The sequence below is a fragment of the Trachurus trachurus genome, assembly GCF_905171665.1.
Source record: "Trachurus trachurus genome assembly, chromosome: 12".
In the NCBI taxonomy this organism is placed as follows: domain Eukaryota; kingdom Metazoa; phylum Chordata; class Actinopteri; order Carangiformes; family Carangidae; genus Trachurus; species Trachurus trachurus.
The window spans coordinates 24,646,908-24,669,226 of NC_139908.1; the positions used below are offsets into that span (position 1 = coordinate 24,646,908).

A 22,319-nucleotide genomic window follows, 5' to 3' on the forward strand; every position below is an offset into this window, starting at 1 on the left:
TGACTATTTGCCAAAATGTTGAACTATCCCTTTAAAACAGACTCTAACATTAAATTTCCCATTGCATGTGTTCATTGAAACAAACGCAAATAAAACCCTTCACATTTCAGCTAGGCTAATGAACCTGATGTTTTTATTTTATTTATTTATTTTTTACAGTGAAGCCTGTGTAGTAACAGCAGTCGGCCAGCAGGGGGCGGTGCAGCAGCTGAGTCTCACACCGCAGAAGAAGAGCAGACAGGCAGCCCGAGGAGGGGCAGAAGAAGAGGTAGACCCACCACTGATGACAACAACACAAACACAACTGTTGTGTTGTGTTGTGTCATCCTCAGGGGGAGCTCGTCTGTCTGCTCACCGACCCCGCCGCGGACTCCTCTGTCCGGCCTGAGCTCTGTGTCAGTGTCGCTGTCGCCAAGGAGACGACGAGTCGGACAGTCGAGCTCGCTCTCGGCGGAGGGAAGTTGTGCTGACACAGCTGAGCTGGGATGAGCTGAAGACCCGAGGGTCGGCACCGCGGACCCCGGTACGGGCTCACCAGCAGCCCCGGACCCGGAGAGGAGGGAGAGGAGAAGGAGGTGGAGGTGGTGGTGGAGGAGGAGGGGGTTGCTCTCTGACAGTTAGCCGACCTACAGTGAGGCGGGAGCGGGGAGACGGACAGACAACCACCGCCCGGTAAGACTGTCAACATGTTGTGCTGAAGTTAGCTGGACGGGACTGCACACTCAGCACTTTAAGTTTCCTCAGCCACAGAGGCAGAGCTGCGGTCCAAGGCCCAGGTGGACACACACTCACACCTTTGGCAACCATTGTGTTGTTTGTCAGTTTGTACTGACTGAGGTGTGCTGGTGTGGTCACGCGCCGCCTGGCTGTGTAGGTATGAGGAAGAAGACAGAGTGCGTTTGCGTGGTGAGAGAGAAAGAGATAGAGAGATATAGTATGTGTGTGTGTCTGAGTGTCCACATAGCTCTTTATGTCTCTGCTGTTTCAGAGTATGTGTAGGTGTCCTGACCTTTGACCTGTGGAGTAGGTGTAGTTAAGCAAGAGTGAGCAGAGTCAGACAACAACAACTAAACTCACCAATTACAGTCAGGGCCGTTGCGAGGAATTCTGGGCCCCCTTAAAGAATACTAAAGTGGCCCCCTGCCCCCTTACTTCCCCCCCTTCTTTCTTAGACTACATATGTATTATCATTTTTTATTTACTTTGTTTTGATGCTAATGCAGCGTTACATACGAGTATCTGTCAGGGTCATATGCAGAATAATTCAGTCATACAAAGATTAGACTACTGGGTTTTTGTGTGGGACCTACTGGGCGCTGGGCCCCAAGAATTATCATCACCTTTCTCCCCTATACCTCAGTCATTAACAAACGATTGATGTAGCTGATATTTGTCCTGACAGATGTTTTAATACTTCCCTTTATTAAAAGTTGTAAGCGTGTGTGTGTGTGTGTGGGTGTGGAGACGCTGACACAGACGTTAAAACAGGAAGCAAAAGAGGGAAATGACACACTCGCTGCTGTGTCTTGCATGTGGGCTACGCGTGCTTGAAACGTGAATGTTAGTTTTATCAATAGTAATAATTATATTTAAAAAAGAAATGTAAGTAGCCTAAATCGGTCCATTTTGATTGGTGTGCAGGTAACGTGAGTTTTCCTTTGCCTTCTGTTCTCTGTGTAGAGTCTATCAGTTAAGCACAATAGCACATCACGTCCTCCATCAGTCGCCTGTTATGGTTGATGGAAGATGTGACGTGTGGCATGAAGCACCACTTATTTACATTGTAGATAAAGAGCAGACATGTGACTGTGTTTATAGATAGACTCTTTAGTTTATTGTCATTGTGTAAAAGCAACAAAACACAGGCTGGTCTCCAACAGGGGTCTCAAACAGAAAAAGAACACACCCAAATTTATACACCAACTAGTGTATAAATAATAAATGATGCGGGGTTAAGAACAGGTAATGTGCAGGATGTGTGTGGTCCTTGATAACGTTCATTGCTCTGGACAGCGGTAGTTGGTCAGTTCATCCTCTGTCAGACGGCCCCTGACACATTGATGATGGTGCATGACCTCTGATCTCTGACATTGACCAGCAGTGGTGTGTGTGTGTGTCTGTCTTTTTGTGTTTATTTTCTGGTTAAATCTGAGTTTCAGTTCTGTAGAAACAGAACTGAAACTGTCTGTGTGTTTTCCTATGAAACTAAAAACCAAACTGAACACTGGACAAACTGTCTACAGTTACTATAGCAACATAAACTTTGGTTTTTGATTTTTAACCTATTGACAAAGGCTTCACTGTGTCATTATGGAAGATTTAGTAGAAAAGAGTAAAGAGAAGGGGTCTGGCTATTTCTGGATCCACTGTATGTCCTCATGCAGGCTTTTATGAAATCTGCTTCCAGTTCCATAGCCTATGTTTTAAAGGGATAGATCAACATTTTGGCAAATTGGCCCATTGCCATAATCCTTAGGAGTAGGTTCGTTACCTTTAATTGTCGGTGCAAGCTGTTTTTAGAACGGCTGAGCAGAGCCGTGAGCTGCTCAGAGCTACGCTACGGAGGCTAATGGGATTTCTTGGTTTCCCTCATCAAATCAAATACACAATCCAACAACTCCAAAACGCTCTCATGGACAAGTTGTGACCTGCACATTCAGCGCCCTATGAGATAATAACGGAACGTTACGAGACGGAGTTGTTTTCAAAAACCACAGATGCGCGTTCCTGCTGGGGGCAGTTTTTCAGCAAGCAGTCTCTAATTTGCCTCAAAAACAACTCCGTCTTGTAACGTTATTATCTCATAGCGTGGTGAATGTGCAGGTCACAACTTGTCAACCAGAGCGTTTTGGAGTTGTTAGATTGTGTATTTGATGAGTTTGATGAGGGAAACCAAGAAATCCCATTAGCCTCTGTAGCGTAGCTCTGAGCAGCTCGCGGCTCTGCTCCACCGTTCTAAAAATAGCCTGCACCGACAAATAAAGGTAACGAACCTACTAGGGGTGGGAGAAAAAATCGATTCACATAGATATCGCGATATCTTTTTTGACGATTTTTAAATCGATTTTTTTTGTCAAAAATCGATTTTTTTTTTTTTTTGAAAAAAATTTTTTTTTTAAATTTTTTTTTTTTTTTTTTAATTTTTTAAATATTGTGCAATGTGTATTTGTTACCCTCTTTTACATACAGAGAGTACAGGCTTTGAAAAGGGTTTAAGTTCACTTTATAATGGAGTATGTTAATTTATAGGCTCCTACAGTGTTTGTGTGCAGATAAATGTTAAAAATGCGACTAAAAATCGAGAGAATCTGCAATATCGTAGAATCGCAATTTAAATCGAATCGCCATCCAAAAAATCGTAGAAGAATCGAATCGGGAGAAAAGCATATCGTCCCAGCCCTAGAACCTACTGCTATGACTATAGGGATTATGGCAATGGGCCAATTTGCCAAAATGTAACTATCCCTTTAAAGTGATTATTTGTGACATCATTAATTATACTGTACATAAGCAGAGTATCAGTTTACATGGCATCTTGAAATACCTTCAGCATGTCACACTGACCTTACGTGGTTCATTTCCTGCCTTCATTAGTTGGAGCTTGTGATATTCTGTGGAGTGTGTGTGTGTGTGTGTGTGTGTGTGTGTGTGTGTGTGTGTGTGTGTGTGTGTGTGTGTGTGTGTGTGTGTGTGTGTGTGTGTGTGTGTGTGTGTGTGTGTGTGTGTGTGTGTGTGTGTGTGTGTGTGTGTGTGTGTGTGTGTGTGTGTGTGTGTGTGTAGCTGCTGCTGATCAGGCCCAGCAGCAGCTTAATTTGGCCAAGTGTGTTTTTCACTGTATGAAAATCAGCTTTTACAGATTTGAACTGCGCTCAGGTCAGATAATCCACCAGACCCAGTCTTCAGTATTATGGGTCACCCAGGTTCACAGGTAGATTTTTAGATTTTCACAGTGCGCAGAGGGAGAACCGAGTGAACGAGTGGATCAGCAGCACAACAAAAATCTGAAACAGTTTCCACATGACCGGCAGTAAACAACTGAGCTGAAATCATGTTTTATTGTGAGCGTGAGTCAGTGGACTTTATGACCTGTGTCCTCTCAGTCAGGTGATGAGAGGCGAGCTGTAGCCGACAGTCGTAGGCAACATGGAGGACGACTACAGGCCTCTGCTGAGCTCGGAGCAGACCGCCGAGAGCTACTCCCACCGAGGCTCCACAGACTCTCTGGACGTCAAGGCTAAAAGGTGAACTGCACTGAAACTCTACACCGATCAATACACACTACTTACCAGCACCGGGCTGCAGCTGCTCACATGATCAGGATGTTCAATAGACAACATGAAGGAGTCATATGCTTTTACTGGAAGAGACACAGACACGGAGATGCTGATAAGGAGAAGCAGGTTTAACCGTCTCCTTGTCTGTCCATCTTTCTGTCTGTCTGTCCCATTCTCATGAACGTGATATATCAGTGACATGTGAGACATGTTTACTTGTTTACTTTACACCTGGAAGTCGTATTCTCACATCATGACCTGAAGTAATAATTTTCATAATTGACAACTAGATATGTGCTCTGTTTGTTGTTGAGTTGTGTTCTTACTTTATTCCAAATCTTTTCAGATTGTTAAAAATCAGACAAATACATGATTTTGATCATGTTAACATTTCATTCAGTCAAATGTCAAAGCCTCCAAGTACCTGTGTGTGTGGGACAGTGATGTTTATTTTAGATTCTCATAAGTTGTTTCCTCAGCACCAACTAATCTTTCTGGCGTCAACAGTTACAGTATAATTAAAAAGGTGATGCACTCAATATATACACACATCTACACATATACATACACATACACACAGATACGCGCTCATACATATAACAAAAACAACAATGTCAATGAGTTGTCATAGAATTATTTATCAATGAGCAGTTTACAGTCATTTATCTACATATTTATTCAATGTGAAGAAAACTTTCAATCATTCAATTTTGGCAAATTGGCCCATTGCCATAATCCCTATAGTCATAGCAGTAGATTTGTTACCTTTAATTGTCGGTGCAAGCTGTTTTTAGAACGGCGGAGCAGAGCCGTGAGCTGCTCAGAGCTACGCTACAGAGGCTGATGGAATTTCTTGGTTTCCCTCATCAAACTCATCAAATACACAATCCAACAACTCCAAAACGCTCTGGTGGACAAGTTGTGACCTGCACATTCACCACGCTATGAGATAATAACAGAACGTTACGAGACAGAGTTGTTTTCGAGGCAAATGCAAAAGACTGCTTGCCGAAAAACTGCCCCCGACGGGAACGCGCATCAGCAGTTTTGCATGAATTTACCTTCAAAACCTTGTTGGATTGTGTATTTGATGAGTTTGATGAGGGAAACCAAGAAATTCCATGAGCCTCCGTAGCGTAGCACTGAACAGCTTGCCGTTCTGCTCTGCCGTTCTAAAAATAGCTTGCACCAACAATTAAAGGTAACAAACCTACTCCTAATACTATAGATTATGGCAATGGGCCAATTTGACAAAATGTGAACTATCCCTTTAACATTACTGGTAACCAGTGATGAACCAGCAGGGCAAGTTTGCAGCAGGTGAGGAAGATGAAGTGAAGCTTTGTCTGTGTGTCAGATCTGTAGTGTGTTAATGACCGGTGGATTTCTGTGTAGATTGTGATGCTGTGGCTGTGTGTCCATGCGTTTACTGTGCAGGTACAGCTGTTAAATCATATCCTCACACTGTGTGAGGTCAGCTGTGACAGTTAATGAACCAACCATGAACCTTCATCATCTTTAGAGTAAGACTGTTGAACACATGGAGAATCCTCAGTTTCTCTTCCACCATGTGGATCCAGTCCGGCTCTGGACAGAGGCTGCTTCTCTTTTACTGACTGTTCATGGGATAATAAACAAGTCTGACTTCCTGGAACTGACAGGTAGACACTAACACCTAACACGAGTGTGTGTTTGTGTATGTGTGTCTCTCAGCTGAATTAACAGTGTTAATTTTCATCAGTGAGGCATTTCACAGTGAACGATGAGCTTCCCAACACATCAGTCACACACACGTGAGTTCGTGCTCCGATGGAACAAACAGTTTCAATCCATAAAATAAAACAATATCAAATTAGAAAACCACCCACAGATCAATAACTAACTGAACTAAAAGACAAGCAGCCTGTTCTCACACTAGACAGTAAGGAGCAATTGACATGGAGTAATCTCTTTTTATTGCTGACATGTGAATGAATAGTGACGCAACTTAAAAATTGAAAATGAGAACCTCTCTGACTTCCTCTTTAGAACTCAGCCGGTTAACCTCTTGACTGACTCATGAAAATCCAGAGGATGTGACATTTATCCTGCATGAGCTAACTGTGGCTCAGAAATACAGTCTGCCGATGTCAACCAACATCATCTACCAGTACAACACAAACCACCTGTTCATTCATACGTTTAAAATCATTGTCACTCACATATAAATATATATATGTATATAAAGTGTGTGTACCACTAGAGATTTGATTATGAGTGACATGAGAGAGTCATGTCAGTAATATAATGTAGTGTGACAGCACTTATTTCTTAATGGGATTGTGTCATATACAGTAGATGCAGCTAATCTACCATGCAACAAGAAGCAATTAGTTCAATGTCACTAGCCTATATTGGCCCAGCTGATAAGCTGATGGTAATATTACACTTTAAAAATCCCATTTTGTCAGTGAAGCTGTCGTCTCACACAGTCAGACCCACTGTGCACTGGTGAATCGAATATATCCTACAGTATATTGTCAAATCTAGATTAGATTTTATTTGTCACTTTTATGCATCACACATTCACCGTTTCAAGCAATATATAAGCAGGTCATAAATCATGAATAAAAGCAACAGATAAAATGATCAGTAAATGAATGAGAAATAAAAGCAACAGTTAAAAATATGCTCTAAAGTCTGTTTTGTGCAGTTAATTGCTGTGGAGAAGAAGCTGTTTAACAGCTGTAATTTACAATCAAACCATAATAACAGTGTAACTTCAGCTAGTTCATCCACAGAGCACGAGCAACAGGAAACTGACTGTTGTCCACCCCACAGCTGGATTTGACAGACTGAACCTTTTAATGGTTTAACGATGAATATTGTCTCTGTCCGTCTGTTTCCAGGCCTTTCCATGTGGAGCCCAGGAACATCGTGGATGAGGACCCACAGGAGAGGGTCTCTGCCGAGGCCGCCATCCTCAACAGCAGGGTCCACTACTACGGCCGACTGACCGGCTCCTCTGACAGGCTGCTGGTACGTCCACTCAGTCTCTGTTGAGGTGCAGGTTATCTCAGGGCTGTGGTCGTGTGCAGCAGCTCTACACTTTACAGTATGATGTTATCAGAGAGACCAGCACCCGGTGACACCGGAGGGGAAAGAACAGGACAGAACCAGGATCAGGGTTGTGTCAAGTCAAGTCAAGCTTTATTTATGCAGCAGAGCAAAGGGATATTTCAACATTTTGGCAAATTACCATAATCCCTATAATCTTAGGAGTAGGTTCGTTACCTTTAATTGTCGGTGCAAGCTATTTTTAGATTGGCGGAGCAGAGCTGCTCAGAGCTACGCTATGGAGGCCTATTGAATTTCTTGGTTTCCCCCCAAAGCCGCTGATGCACGTTCCTGTTGGGGGCAGTTTTTCGGCAAGCAGTCTCTTTTCAGCACGAAACCAGCTTTGCATCTACCTTGAAAACAACTCCGTCTTGTAACATTCTGTTATTATCTCATAGCATGGTGAATGTGCAGCTCACAACTTGTCCACCAGAGCGTTTTGGAGTTGTTGGATTGTGTATTTGATGAGCTTGATGAGGGAAACCAAGAAATCCCATTAGCCTCCGTAGCGTAGCTCTGAGCAGCATGAATAAATTAGACTTTGTAACTTCATATTCTAGCAAAGTGAGGTTTGTAAATGTATTGCCAACAAACATCTCCAGTACTATCAACTATGAAACCACTATATGGTGTGTGTGATGAATTATGTATCTTTTGAACTCATGAGATATTCATCATATAGTTTTCATCTTGCTGTACCTGTGAGGACCCTGTGTGTGTTTCTCCCCTCCAGAGTCCTCCAAACCATGTGATACCCCGGCCGGAGGAGATCTACATCTACAGCCCCCTGGGGACGGCCTTCAAGGTGACCGGCGGCGACCCCTCCTCTAAAAACCCCAGCATCATCACCATGTAAGCACCCCACCCCAACCCCCATCAGCAGCTCACCTCTCCTCACTCTCTGACCTCTGTGCTCATCACCTGCTCTCCTCTCCTCACAGATTCGCTATATGGAACACCATGATGGGCACGTCCATCCTCAGCATCCCCTGGGGTATAAAGCAGGTGATTTACCCCACGTTGTTGTCACTTGTTGATATGTTTGTGTTGCAATGTGTGTGTGTGTGTAAGGACATTAAATCTGAGTGTGTGTGTGTTTTTTTAGGCTGGCTTCACTCTGGGGATCCTCATCCTCATCTTCATTGGCCTGCTGATGCTCTACTGTTGTTACATCGTCCTCAAATCACCAAAGGCCATACGTAAGTCAGCAGCACTGACACCTGATCAATCTGCCAATAATCAATTATCTCTGTAAGAACTGAATGATTTAATGTTTCCTGTGCAAACCAAGCTTGTTTTGGACACCGAAGCAGTAACCTGCTTATTATCCCGTGTGAGACTCGCAGTAATAATGAACTCAGCATCAGGATAAACTCCAGTGAAAGGAGATGGACTCTCCTCTGATGTTACCAGAATAAAACTTTCACTTTAGGTTCATTCTGACAGCAGGAAGTGGAGCTGTGGGTTTTTGGTGACCTGTTAGTTCTGCTCCACTTTAAAACCTCTCGCACAACTGTGTTGTTGTGTTTCCTGGAGCAGATGAAGTGTGACAGCAGCAGCTTCCAGGAGGGACTGACTCTTTTAGTATTTTAGTCTCTGAGCACCAGCTCTCTGGAAACCTGTGTGTGTTTTGTTTCTTTTAAATACACACTCAGAACATTATAATATTTAATGATCACTTGTGTTACATCATCAATACTACTTTACAGATAATAAACATCGTGTTTATCATCACTTCAGGAGATTATATTTTTGCCTCTTAAAGGGATAGTTTAACATCTTGGCAATTTGGCCCATTGCCATAATCCCTATAGTTTTAGGAGTAGGCACATTACCTTTAATTGTTGGTGCAAGCTATTTTTAGAACGGCGGAGCAGAGCTGCTCAGATCTACGCTATGGAGGCTAATGGGATTTCTTGGTTTCCCTCATCAAACGCATCAAATACACAATCCAACAACTCCAAAATGCTCTGGTGGACAAGTTGTGACCTGCACATTCACCACGCTATGAGATAATAATGGAACGTTACGAGACAGAGTTGTTTTAGAGGTAAATTCATGCAAAAACACTTAAAAAAAAAAATTGTTGGATTGTGTATTTGATGAGTTTGATGAGGGAAACCAAGAAATCCCATTAGCCTCCGTAGCGTAGCTCCAAGCAGCTTGCGGCTCTGATCCGCCGTTCTAAAAACAGCTTGCACCGACAGTTAAAGGTAACAACCTACTCCTGAATCCATAGGGATTATGGCAATGGGCCAATTTGCCAAAATGTTGAACAGTAACAAACCAGGAGACAGTTGATGAGTGGGGGTCAGCTGAGGGTCAGCCTCACTGACTCAGGGCCGGAGCTGCTTCTACACTGATGAAGGTCCTCAGTCTGTCCACAAACCCACAGGCTGACCACCACTGACCGGCCCTCCTTGTTGACACAAGTCTGGATGTTTTCCACAGAGGAGTGGCTCCTGTAGCACGTACATGTCGGCCTTCACACCTCAGCAGCACACACACACACCAACAACTCACAGATCCCTGATCAGACTTCACTGCAGCTGATTTCCCTCCCTCACTCTTCACTGGTGTATAAAGTGGGAGGGGCTGCAGGTCATTATCTCTCTGTTAAATTCACATAGCTGCTATAAATGAATTACAGTGATAAATCTCTCTGTTCCTAAACAGAGAGGCCTGGTGTGATACAATACAGAAGAGAAGCTCCAGTCTGCCCCTAAATATAAAAAATAAAAAATTAGAGACACTGCAAGTAAAATTTTCATTTACTTGCGCATGTGCAACTAGTAAATTTACCTTCTTTTCTCTTTACACTAGTGAAATGTGGAAGGGGCGACTCATAAATCTGGAATCTGTCATTGCAGGTGTCAGAGGCCAGTGTGTGTGAGGATCATGAATGAAAAGGAAATGTGAATATTTGCCTATTTGCAAGTCGATTTACATCCCTAAGTGTTCTGCTTTTGCTCCTAAAATTTGAAGTTAGGGGCCACTGTGCTCCTAATAAAAAAAAAAGTTATTCTGGAGCCCTGAATGGTGATAAATATTTTATTGTCTGTCCGTCCACACGGAGGCTGCACTGTCAGGTTTAAAAGCTGCTGTGTCCTCCAGTCTGAATGTGAACTGATTAAACTGCTGCCTGAGATGAAGAGCTCCAATAACAGCATCATTTTACCTTAATGAACTGATGTTTCCCTCTGAACTGCATTGTGGACAGTTATGTGATCAGATGTCCTCTGCTCTGCTCTCTCTCTGTCCTGTCCAGCCTACGTGGACACGTCGGACTGGGAGTTCCCGGACGTGTGCAGGTACTACTTTGGTAAATTCGGCCAGTGGTCCAGTCTGTTCTTCTCTATGGTGTCCCTCATTGGAGCCATGGTGGTTTACTGGGTCCTCATGTCCAACTTCCTCTACAACACGGGACAGTTTATCTACAGTGAGTCACGTGATCAGCAACCAGCCGATGGCATTCAGATATCTGATTCTGTGTCAGTCACATGTTCACTCAACAGCTACACAGAGACATCTGAGCACCTGCTCATAGACTTTGGTTGTTTCATACAGAGAAATCATACATTATTGATCAGTTGTAAGTGTTTGCGCCTTTTAATGTGTAAAAAGATGTTGTCTCCTTGTCTGTTCCTCAGACTACTCTCACAATGTCAGCACGTCAGATTCACAGTTTGGAACCAACGGTTCAGACAGAGGTGAGACACTAACTACAACTCGTCTGTTTCAACAGTTGACTAAATCCTAAGATAAAGGAGGCATCAGGCAAACTGAATCATACTGATTCACATTGGAGCCTGTGTATTTGGTAATGATATTTAACCTGGAATCAAATCCTTTAACTTTTGTTTGTTGACAGATTTGTCTTTCTGAATTAATTTTCTATATATATACGTATATATATATATATTTTTTTTTTTCTCTCTTTTTGATGTAAATTTTGAATGGAAGTGATATAAAAGATATAAAAGTCAGACAAACAGCATGTTTGTGCTGGTGTCTATCCTGTCAGGTTAGCTTAGAATCTAAACTAACGTTTTATTCCAGATACCTGTGTGTTTGTTTTGCTCACCCAATCATTCAAAAACAGTTAATTTGTGTTGATTCGGTTTGGTTTGTCCTCCAGTCATCTGTCCGTACCCCAACACTGACCCCGGAAAGAACGACAGCGCTTCCTCCCCCATGTTCATCCTCGGCCCCAGTGGAAACGGCACGTCTGACAGCGGCTCGTTCGAACACTGGTGGAGCAAAACCAACACCATCCCCCTCTACCTGATCATCCTGCTGCTGCCGCTGCTCTGCTTCCGCTCCGCCTCCTTCTTCGCCAGGTTCACCTTCCTGGGTAAGATGCTGCAGGAGAGGATGTGAATGTTTGTGGGTGAGGATGACACGGGTGCAGCTGGAAAGACGTTTAAAACTGGACTGAAGTTATTTTCCTAACTGATTTAAATAGTGTAACTGAGGGAAAAAAAACGTGAAAATATGAGAACGAAGTTGTAATATTATGAGATTTAGAAATGTAACATTTTGATTACAAAACTTTTTATTTGATTGATTTAATTATAATTAAAGTTTTTGGAATACCTGTGTAATTTACAGATAAAATGACAAAGCTGCTGTTTGTCTGTAGAGTAGAACAGACTCTGTGTCTTCACAGTTCTTTTTTCAATGTCCTGATGCTGAGGAGCCAAAAAAATCCATCTCCATCCCCTCAAAAACAACACAAAACCTAACATTATGACATCTCATAATATAGCTTTCGTCTTGTAATATTATAACATAATTCTTGTAATATTTTACCTTTATTGTTGGCTTGACATTTCAAATAGTTTTGTTTTTTCAACATGTCCCTAATTCCCAAAGAAAAAACAGCATCTGGGTTCCTGTGATAGATGAGTCATCTGTGTTTGGTGAGGTCACAGCTATAAACATATAAAAGCTTTAACCCATAACACAGAGTGAGATTTCTGCACTGTAGTCTGGTTAATAATCAATGAATGAGTCTGTTATGGTGAATAATACGTAGTCACATTAATCCAGGTTGTGAGGTTCATGTTTGTAGTTTTTATTAATGTTTCTAGCTTCAGTGTCATCAGATGGAGGGTGTGTAGTGATTTGTCTTCTGTCACTAACCCTGATCAGAGTTTCCCACCTCAGGTTTGTGTCTGTGGGTCTTCCCTCTGACTGTTGAACTGCTGTGTCTCATCCAGGCACCATCTCAGTGGTCTACCTGATCACGCTGGTCACCATCAAGGCCGTGCATCTCGGCTTCCACCTGGAGTTCCACTGGATCGACACCACACAGTTCTATGTCCCAGGTAAACCTGCCGCTTCTGCTTCACACACACGAACCTGGTCGACTTACATAGACCTGCCTGTGGTCCATGTGGTCTGTGTATGAGGATCCTGACTCCTGCTAGAACCTGGTGGTATTGTATTGTTCCCCTCAGCACCTGATGGTCTATGAGCTCATTTCAGATTTTAGACTGCGCTGCTGATCAATAACTGTATCAACTTTATGTCAGTGCCGGATCGTTATCATTTTTATTACTACGTTTTTTGCCTCAGTGAGAGCAGTTTTGTTTAAAGTGTATTGAATTTTATTGAATTTCATAAATTACTGCAGCTTAAAACAAGACATTTTTTCCTTTATCCATCATCTGTTACCTTTGTGGCACAGTGGAGCAGTAATTAACAATGTCGCCTCACAGCAAGTAAGTTCTGGGTTTGGTCAACAGGTCTGACCATTTCAGCTTCGAGTATGTTCTTCTTGTTCCTACTTTAAGTTCATTCCATGTTCTCCAGCTTCCTCCCACACTCCAGAAACATGCACGTTAGGTTGATTGGTGCCTTATCTATAGGTGCTAATATGAGTGTGACTTTTCTATATGATATATGTATGTGTTGGTATGACTCTGTCTGTGGGAGTCAAACATGGATACAGCAGTGAACTCACTTATTAAAGCCTGAGCAGACAGACAGCTAAACTATAATGAGCATTTAAACAGAGAGTAAATACAGCTGCATCTGAATATCATGGAAAAGTGAATTCAAATTGTGAAACTCATACAATATATAGATTAATTACACACAGACTGAAATATTTAATGCCTTTATGTCTTTTAATTGTAATGATTATGGCTTACATTTAAAGGTCCAGTGTGTAATATTAGTCAAGGTTTATTGGCAAAATCTGAATATACTACCAATGAATATATTAGTACAAGTGTATAATCCGTTTGGTTTTCATAGCCTTATAATTGTTATTTTATATACATATAGCAAGAGTTTTGCTTAGAGAGTGTCGCCGTCTTGCGCCGCCATGTTTGTAAGGAATAAAAAATCCAGCCAACCAGAGAGCACGTTTCAAGAGTTTCACGTTCATAAATAAACAATCAAATTATTTATTAGATAAATAATAGAATCGGAACGATGGATGTCACTGTTTTCCCCTCATTTTACACACTGGACCTTTACTGAAAACCAAAAATTCAATAAGTGAGTGATTAGAATATAGTGTAAATATTCACTATTGTAACCTAATGTGTCACACTCTAACCAGCTGATTAACTCCAAACAGCTGCAAAGGTTCCTGAACCTTCTATCATGGAGAAGACTGCTGACCTCCATTATATTCGACTGTATTGAGATGCACCTGTATATCTGCTTTACCTTCACTGTAGCTTCCTGTTCTGTCATGTTAGGGTCTAAACTTATCTCCTTATCTGTCAGTGAGAGTTTTAAAAGATTTGAACACGTGCTTGCTTGTTGAGGAGTGAACTACAGAGGGCGTGTGGATGTGTTGTGTCTGTGTGCAGTTTCACATGAATCACTTCTGTCTCCTCCTCTCAGAGTTCAGGCTGCTCTTCCCTCAGCTGACCGGCGTCCTCACTCTGGCCTTTTTCATTCACAACTGCATCATCACGCTAATGAAGAGCAACAAGCACCAAGAGAACAATGTGAGTGACACTGTCAACATGCAGTCGCTACACCAGTAATAGTGTTGTTGTTGTAGGATCAAACACATTTGTCCACACGCCACCTTCATGTCCCCGTCATATCTGGAAACACAGTCGTAGCAGTGACGCTGTTTTAATAAAGGTTGATGTGTTGTGGTGCCTTCAGGTACGGGACCTGTCTGTGGCCTATCTGCTAGTAGGACTGACCTATCTGTACGTGGGAGTGCTGATCTTTGCTGCCTTCCCCTCACCTCCTCTCTCCAAAGACTGCATCGAACCAGTAAGATTTACACTTTTCTCTTTTTTTATGTCCCTTCACTTAAGTACAGTACACTCTGTGTGATGTTACTTTGATCAGCCCCAATATTAAAACCAGAGACTTTAATGTTGTGTCTGGTCAGTATACTGTCTGTGACCCCGTCAGGACTCATAAGCCTGTACACGTCTTGATTTAGAATTTGAGTTTTATTGGTACAGTGGAAAAAAGACATGAAATAAAATATTTTAATCTATTATTAATTTAACTTGTAAATATAAATGCAAACCCCTTTTGAACACAAGAAATGCACATGAAATCAATAACACTTAAAAAAACAGAAAGAATACTTGATGACTGCTGCAGTAACAAGACTTAAAGTGCTTCAGAGGATTATTGAGTAAATGAAGAAAAAATAATGGAAGATACATTAAAGTGCAGCTTATAGAGAATGATTGATGTGATGTTTTTTCCACATTGTCTGCAGAAAGGCCAGCTCTTATTTTGGCACGTATGGTTTAGACGTTTTGTTTATGATTAGATTTGACGAGTCAAAACTCCAAACTGGATGTGGTTTAACAGACTCATTCTTGTATTGTTATCCACAGTGACCAAACACTCCTCCTCCTCTTGTCTCTTCTCTCCCCCAGAACTTCTTGGACAACTTCCCCAGCAGTGATGTGATGGTGTTCGTGGCTCGGACCTTCCTGTTGTTCCAGATGATCACCGTCTACCCCCTGCTGGGGTACCTGGTGCGGGTCCAGATGATGGGTCAGATCTTTGGCAATCATTACCCCAGGTAACACCTCATCAGTGTTCCTCTGATTTCTGTGGAAGCTGATGAAGATGACTGAACATGTTTATGAGATATTTTAACAAAGATCCTGGAAAAGAGGGAATTATTACTAACCACAAATACAAATGTGAGTGTTTTATTTTTGTTAGATTTAGATAAGAAGCTCATGAGTGCAGTTTACACAAGACCTACTCAGACTCATGCCAAATAAGCTGACAGACTGAACTCGGATCAGTCAGTGACTTGCACATTGTCTTGTATTCCAACATTTATCTGAACTTTTCAGTTGAGAATATTTCCTCAGTTTCGTCGTGTCCCTCGCGTCCGATCAGCTGCAGGATCACCCAGATCCAGGTGTCCTTGAAAAAAACATAAACGGTAGCTGTTGTGTATATATCACTGACAAATTGCTGAGTCATATTTGAACTCAAATGAGATCGGTGAAAGTGATTATTAAGCCTGCTGTAACAGTTTTCATTACACAGAGGCACCAGAAACACAATATCGTCCCCTGTGAAGTTGATACAGTGACAGTTTCTAACAGCTGCTTGTTTATATCTCATCATCATGATGATCCACGTGGAGCTCTGTCTCTGATGAATCTGCTCCCTCTCCTTTAGCTCAGTGTTTGGTCTCCTCCAGCTCCTCAGGGAAACATCTGGCTCTTTAGCCGCTATGTTCAGCAGCTGTTTGCTAGTGGACAGTGGAAACAGCTGCTGCAGCTGGAAACGAGGCTGAGAGTGAAGCTGAGACTCACCGTGAAGCTTTAGAATTATGAATATCATGATGCTCTTATTATGGATGATCACTTCCAGTCACTCAGGCCGACATGGTGTTTACTGACGGGACATTTAAACATGTGTCAGCTGTCAGCGCTCCCTGCTGGACAAACTGTGGAGTGGATACACTTTAAAAGTAACATTTAAAGGGGACATATTATGGAAATATCACTTACTGAACACTCTTTAACATATATCTGGGTGTTTGTCTTGCCTTCCGGCCCCCAAAATGTGAGAATTGACAAAAAAATCAAATCAAATTTTCAGGCTCCCTAGGTTGAAATCCATGTGGTTTTATGAGCTGTTCCCTCAGTTGTCTTCCAGTGATGTAACTAGGTTTTCGAATTTGCATAATCCCACCCCTACCTGGTACCAGTAGAAGGAGTGAGGTGGGGCAAGCAGTGGTTCATTTGCATTTAAAGGGACAGGCATTGAAACCAGCCGTTCATAATATGTCTCCTTTAAACACATGATTGACAGGTCTCTGCTGTCATCGCTTGTTACTCATCAGGGACCTATCAACAGGGACAGATGTGTGACAGCTGGTCAGAGATCCTGTCACACCCGCATCACCTTCAAACTCAATGTGGGACTTATTTACACCAGAGCCAGTGAATGCAATCGATCATCAGTTTTCTGACATTTATAATTAATGTCGAGATTATTTTCACGCTGACATTAAGACTGCTCCAATCAATATATTAATATTAATGAATTAGATGTTTGACAGCTGTTCAGGCTCCGTCTCTCTGAGTTGGTTCCTTAGCTCTCATCAGCCTGCTGCAGATGTTTGCAGATGTTCAGCCTCTGTCTGTTAATAGCTCAACAGCTGGAAGACACACTAACACTCAAACACCAACACATGAGTTACCCTGCTGCTCTGTGTCTGTTTTATGTCAGAGTGGTGTTGGAGCTACAGCTGATACAGTCTGATCAGTCGTCTCTAATATTCGATCACTTCCCACTGTGTCTCTGTGCAGTTTCTTCCACGTTCTGTCTCTGAACGTGTTGATCGTTGCTTCTGGAGTGCTGATGGCAAAGTTTTATCCCAACATTGGATCCATCATACGGTGAGTCTGCAGCTGGCTACACTTCACATGAGCTGTGTGATGATGAATGTGTGTGTGTGTGTGTGTGTGAGAGGCTGCAACATTACAGGATGTGGTGTGTGGACTCAGTGACAGTCTGTTTCACCTCAAAGTGATGTGAATAATATACAGTGCATAGATGTGTGTACATTGTTTCTTCTTTCTTTCCTGAGATAGATAGATAGATAGATAGATAGATAGATAGATAGATAGATAGATAGATAGATAGATAGATAGATAGATAGATAGATAGATAGATAGATAGATAGATAGATAGATAGATAGATAGATAGATAGAACTGAAAAGACAGAAGAGAGAGGTAGAAGCTGAGTGAATCGTTGGGCTGCTCTACAATGAAATAAGACGGTGGAAAAAGAAATAGGAAATCAATACATGATGGTCAGTGTTGATGTTGAGTCGGCCGCCACAGATAAATCAGTGAATTGGAGACGTTGTCCAGGTAACGGAGACAAGAAGCCTCTGCCATGATGGCGGTGAGCAGGAGGTGAAGAGGGTAATCACTCTGTTAGACGAGAATCGCAGTCTCATAAGAAAAGCATGTCTGTGGCTCCACAGTGCAGTCGGCCTTACAACTGACTGAGTGATGAAGTTACACCATTGGTCAGCCAGTGAAGGAGTCTCCTCAGTCATTGATGCCCATACAGAATGATGCACAAACAAGTAGTGTTGATTAGCAGCTCTGTCAGTAAATGTACCATTATAAACATGTGTGTTGTGAACAGTGTTGGGCACATTCCCAAACATTCCCCAAAATGTAACTGAGTTAGTAACTGAATTGCTACATTTTAAAAGTAACTAGTTACCAGGAAAAGTAACTATTGCGGTACTTTTTTAAATAACATGCCCAAATCCTTTTTTAAAGGGATAGTTCAACATTTTGGCAAATTGAGATAATAACGGAACATTACGAGACAGAGTTGTTTTCTAGGTCAATTCATGCAAAACTACGGTCAGTTTTTCAGCAAGCAGTCTCTGCAGTTGCCTCGAAAACAACTCTGTCTCGTAACGTTCCATTATTATCTCATAGCGTAGTGAATGTGCAGGTCACAACTTGTCCACCAGAGTGTTTTGGAGTTGTTGGATTGTGTATTTCATGAGTTTAATGAGGGAAACCAAGAAATTACATTAGCCTCACGGTTCTGCTCCGCCGTTATAAAAATAGCTTGCACCAACAATTAAAGGTAACAAACCTACTCCTAAAACTATAGGGATTATGGCAATGGGCCAATTTGCCAAAATGTTGAACTGTCCCTTTAAATGTGCTTTATAAATAAATATAATGTTGTTTAAAAAAAAAAAAAGGCAAATTACTTGGACTCGCCCCCCTAAACCACTAACCATAAGCCTAACCTCCCGTTTATCTGGAACTAACCAACTCACTCAGTATTTACAGACAGGCTCCACGACACACGCCTGCCTGTGACAGGACTTCTTGAGTCAAGTAACGGTGCATTTTATTGTTAGTAACGGTAACGGCGTTGTAACGGGGAAACAGTAACTTTTTTGATTAGTCTTTATTGAAAGAAGTAGCGCCGTTAGTAACGCTGTTATTTTATAACGCCGTTATTCCCTTCACTGGTTGTGAACCTGCTATTCAATAAGTCATAGAAGAACCTAAACTTGTGTGAAGAGGTTTGTCTTGGTCTTTGAAATAGAAATGTGGCTCAGACTCTGCTGCCTCATCCATCATGACCCTGTCCTGTGCTCTGCTGCTGTCTCCTCCGTCTCCTCCTGCAGGTTCTCCGGAGCGACGTGTGGCCTGGCTCTGGTGTTCGTCTTTCCTGCTTTAGTCCACATGATCTCCCAGAAGCGTCAGGGGACGCTCCGCTGGCCCTCGGCCGTCTTCCACAGCTTCCTGATCCTGCTGGGCCTGGCCAACCTGGTGGCTCAGTTCTTCATGTAGAGACAGTCGGATGCGGACGCTCTGAACCAATCAGAGGCGAGATTAAAAGATGTGGTAGATTTCGGACGGAGGATAATGTTGTGTGTGTGTGTGTGTGTTGCCCCGGTTAGGTCATGGCTGCCAGAGTAAAGCCCAGATAACCCACGCCGGCATGCAGACAGTCAGCGTTAATGTGTGCGGCGGCTGTGATGTCAGATTAAATATCACACACTCAGAGTGATGTCATCCGTAAAGGTTTTCCATTGCAGGGGAAGGAGAGGAGTCAAATGTCTTGGTATGATAACATTATCTTTTTATTTTCCAGCCCGTGGTATTTCTATGATCAAATCTTCCTGGGAGATAATTTCCTGAATGATACTGTTGATTATTCCTGCCCAGACTGATCCCAGACCTGCCCAGACAGACAGTGCAGACACACTGTGAGCTGTCTGTGTATTGAAACGGCACCAGCAGGAACATGTGGTGGAGCGTGGCTCACAGCCACAGGAGTATCTTTTAAACCGTTGTATTGAAGCTCTGTTTTAATCTCCATTCAAACAGCATCTCAATCCAGGGTTAATTCTACTCGTCAACTTTAAAGCTGCTGTAATCAATATTTTTATGGATCTAATAATGAGGTGTAAGATGAGAAGCTGCACTCAGAAGTGTCAAACTACCAGAGAATCAGAATCTGCAGCCTCACAGAGCTTCACACTGACTTTCAGCTTAGTGTTGATCTGTGTCCTTTCCTACGGTGGCCCAGAGAGCTCAGTGCACTCTGACTTAAAAAACACACATACGAATAGAAAAAAAACGAACAAATTTAGAAATCTTCATCTCTCTCACTGTCGCTGCCAGAATTGAGAAAAAAAACGGACTATTACGATGTTGTCAGTATTATAATCAAATTGATGGTGTTTTCTGAAGTTCTTTTGGTTTGTCCGTTTGCTTGGTGTCCGCTGTATGTTGAGCTCTCAGGGCCACCGTAGTTTCCACTGTCCTGTACCTGCAGACAGACAGAAAGAGAGCCGCTGGTGGAGACCAAACACGGAGCTAAAAGAGAGGGAGCACTGGGACTTTGATTGATCACTGCTCCACATGAGCGACTCCACCATGTTTCCCTGCAGCTTCTGACAGTGGAAACAAGCCGGCGTTTGTTGCCAAGGTCACTTTATCAATGTAAAAGGCAGTGACATGTCTTCACTGCCGCCTAGAGACCAAAACAATCAGTTACTGCGGGTTTAATTTGTTACATATGATTTTATTTCCGTGGACGTGTGTCTGTCTGACACCAGGGAATCATATTTACTAACCCTGTCATCATGTAAAACTGTTTCCGTGTTGAGGACAGCCGTGGTGTGTGCCTACTTTTTTGAAGAAACTTTATGCACAGCTATGTCATTTTTATGAATAGTGTTGATTTACATGTTTTACATGTATATGACACCTACGCTGTAGCTGCTGTCCCCAGTGTGTTGTATTTTTATTAATGATAGGATAGACAAAGGGAATGTGTGTTTGAAAATAAACAATTTATCTGTGTAGAGGAGTTTGTGTTTTTATGGGTCTGAGATGAATCATGGTACTTATTTACAATTAGAGCTGAATGATATTTTAAGAAAAATGTTATCAGTTACTGATGCTATAACTAATATAGTAATACTATATGTTCATTTATTTACATCATTTCACTATAATTAATTATAATACATTGTATAATTACAATACATTTGTATTAGCCTATATATTACATACTCATTGATAATAATTATCTTATATAATATGAAAAACACATTCATGTGATTAAAGCAAAAGTATCTTCCGACAGCAATCACTTATATAGAGTGTTTGGTCTGAAACATGGGTCTGTCAGTCACTCTGCTTTGCTGTAAGCAGAGGAGAAAACTTTCCTTGTATCCTACAACCTTTATCCAATGAGGAGAGAGAACGGCATAAAGGGGCGGTCCTCTCTGTGTGTGCAGCCAAGGGATGCTGTGAATGTGGTGACATAGGGACGAGGGCGGGGACTGCTAACTCCATCGGCTGACAAGAAGTTAGCCAAAACGACCGGATCGCTTACTTCTGCTTTAATTAGACAGATATTGTCAGGGGGTAAGTCTGTTTTTCATTTAATTTTCCCAGAAAAAAATAGAATGATGATCAATCAATCAATTAAACTTTATTTCTATATCACTTTTCATGCAGTTAAAATGATGTGATTTTTGTTGGACTGATGCCAAACAGTTGTACCTCCTTCCCAAGTGGAGACTTTGATTTGTTGGTTGTGATACAGTTATACAGTTAGTAATATTGCCATTCAGATAATATGTAGATGAAATGTTCAGCTCTAATGCAGAGGAGCTGCTGAAGTACAGTGGTCGACAAAAAGCCTTCAGCTGTGACTCTTGGTTCCTCATCATCTTCTAGAGACAGCAGCTCCAGAGTCAGTTTCTGTGACTGACTCTCTCAGCTTCCTGCCCATCAGCTGTTCTTCATCCTCAGTCTGTCAGATCTTTGTTGTGAACATCAGCTGTGAACCAGGACCGACTCCTGACTCCAGTTGGCTTCTGTTCTTGTCACTAGTCGAGGGCTTCACACCTTCAGCCACACTGACGACTGAAGTTTTCAGTATGGACAGTGATGATCTGTGTTATCAGTTGAACTAGACTGTTTGTTCATTGTCATCACGTGGATAAAGATCTGACCATAGGCTATTTTAAAACAAGTTTGTCTCTAAAAGTTACAAAAGTTTTCTGTCATTGTTAGTTGACAACAATCTGAGCTGTTATATCTTCTGTTGAGCTCAAGTCGGTTCAAATATTTCATCTGCTGATTGTACAACAGAGATTGAATTAGTAACCAGATGTCTAAAGGTGAGGTGTCTAAACATGTGGTGTGTCATAACATTCAGTTTCATAATCTCTACAAACCTTAAATGGGAAATCAATGTTGTGATCACCCTCTTCACTTCCTGTCGGTGCTTATCTTTGTGGGTGGCCCTGGTTCCATTTTAGTGAGTGGATCAGAAAGGGCATGATGTGTATGATGAGTGTGTTCATCAGGTATATGGGCTGGTGGATCAGTCATCTGTTTGTAATGTTGCTGTGTCTTCACCCCCCCCCCTTTTTTTTTCAACACATATCACTGTCAACTCA

At 42.1% G+C, this 22,319-nt stretch overlaps 1 protein-coding gene across 1 annotated transcript; it reads left to right on the plus strand.

Annotated features, from left to right (window-relative positions):
- Positions 1-247: 247 nt before the first annotated feature.
- Positions 248-20,706, plus strand: slc38a9 (solute carrier family 38 member 9). Its single transcript, XM_083983527.1, has 15 exons — positions 248-672; positions 4,101-4,241; positions 7,163-7,292; positions 8,104-8,222; positions 8,312-8,375; positions 8,476-8,569; positions 10,639-10,809; positions 11,021-11,080; positions 11,509-11,724; positions 12,593-12,700; positions 14,235-14,341; positions 14,508-14,621; positions 15,248-15,396; positions 17,153-17,242; positions 19,020-20,706. Exons 2-15 carry the CDS (start codon positions 4,144-4,146, stop codon positions 19,183-19,185), a joined length of 1,686 nt encoding a protein of 561 aa, XP_083839653.1. The 5' UTR covers positions 248-672; positions 4,101-4,143; the 3' UTR covers positions 19,186-20,706.
- The last annotated feature ends 1,613 nt before the right edge of the window (positions 20,707-22,319 follow it).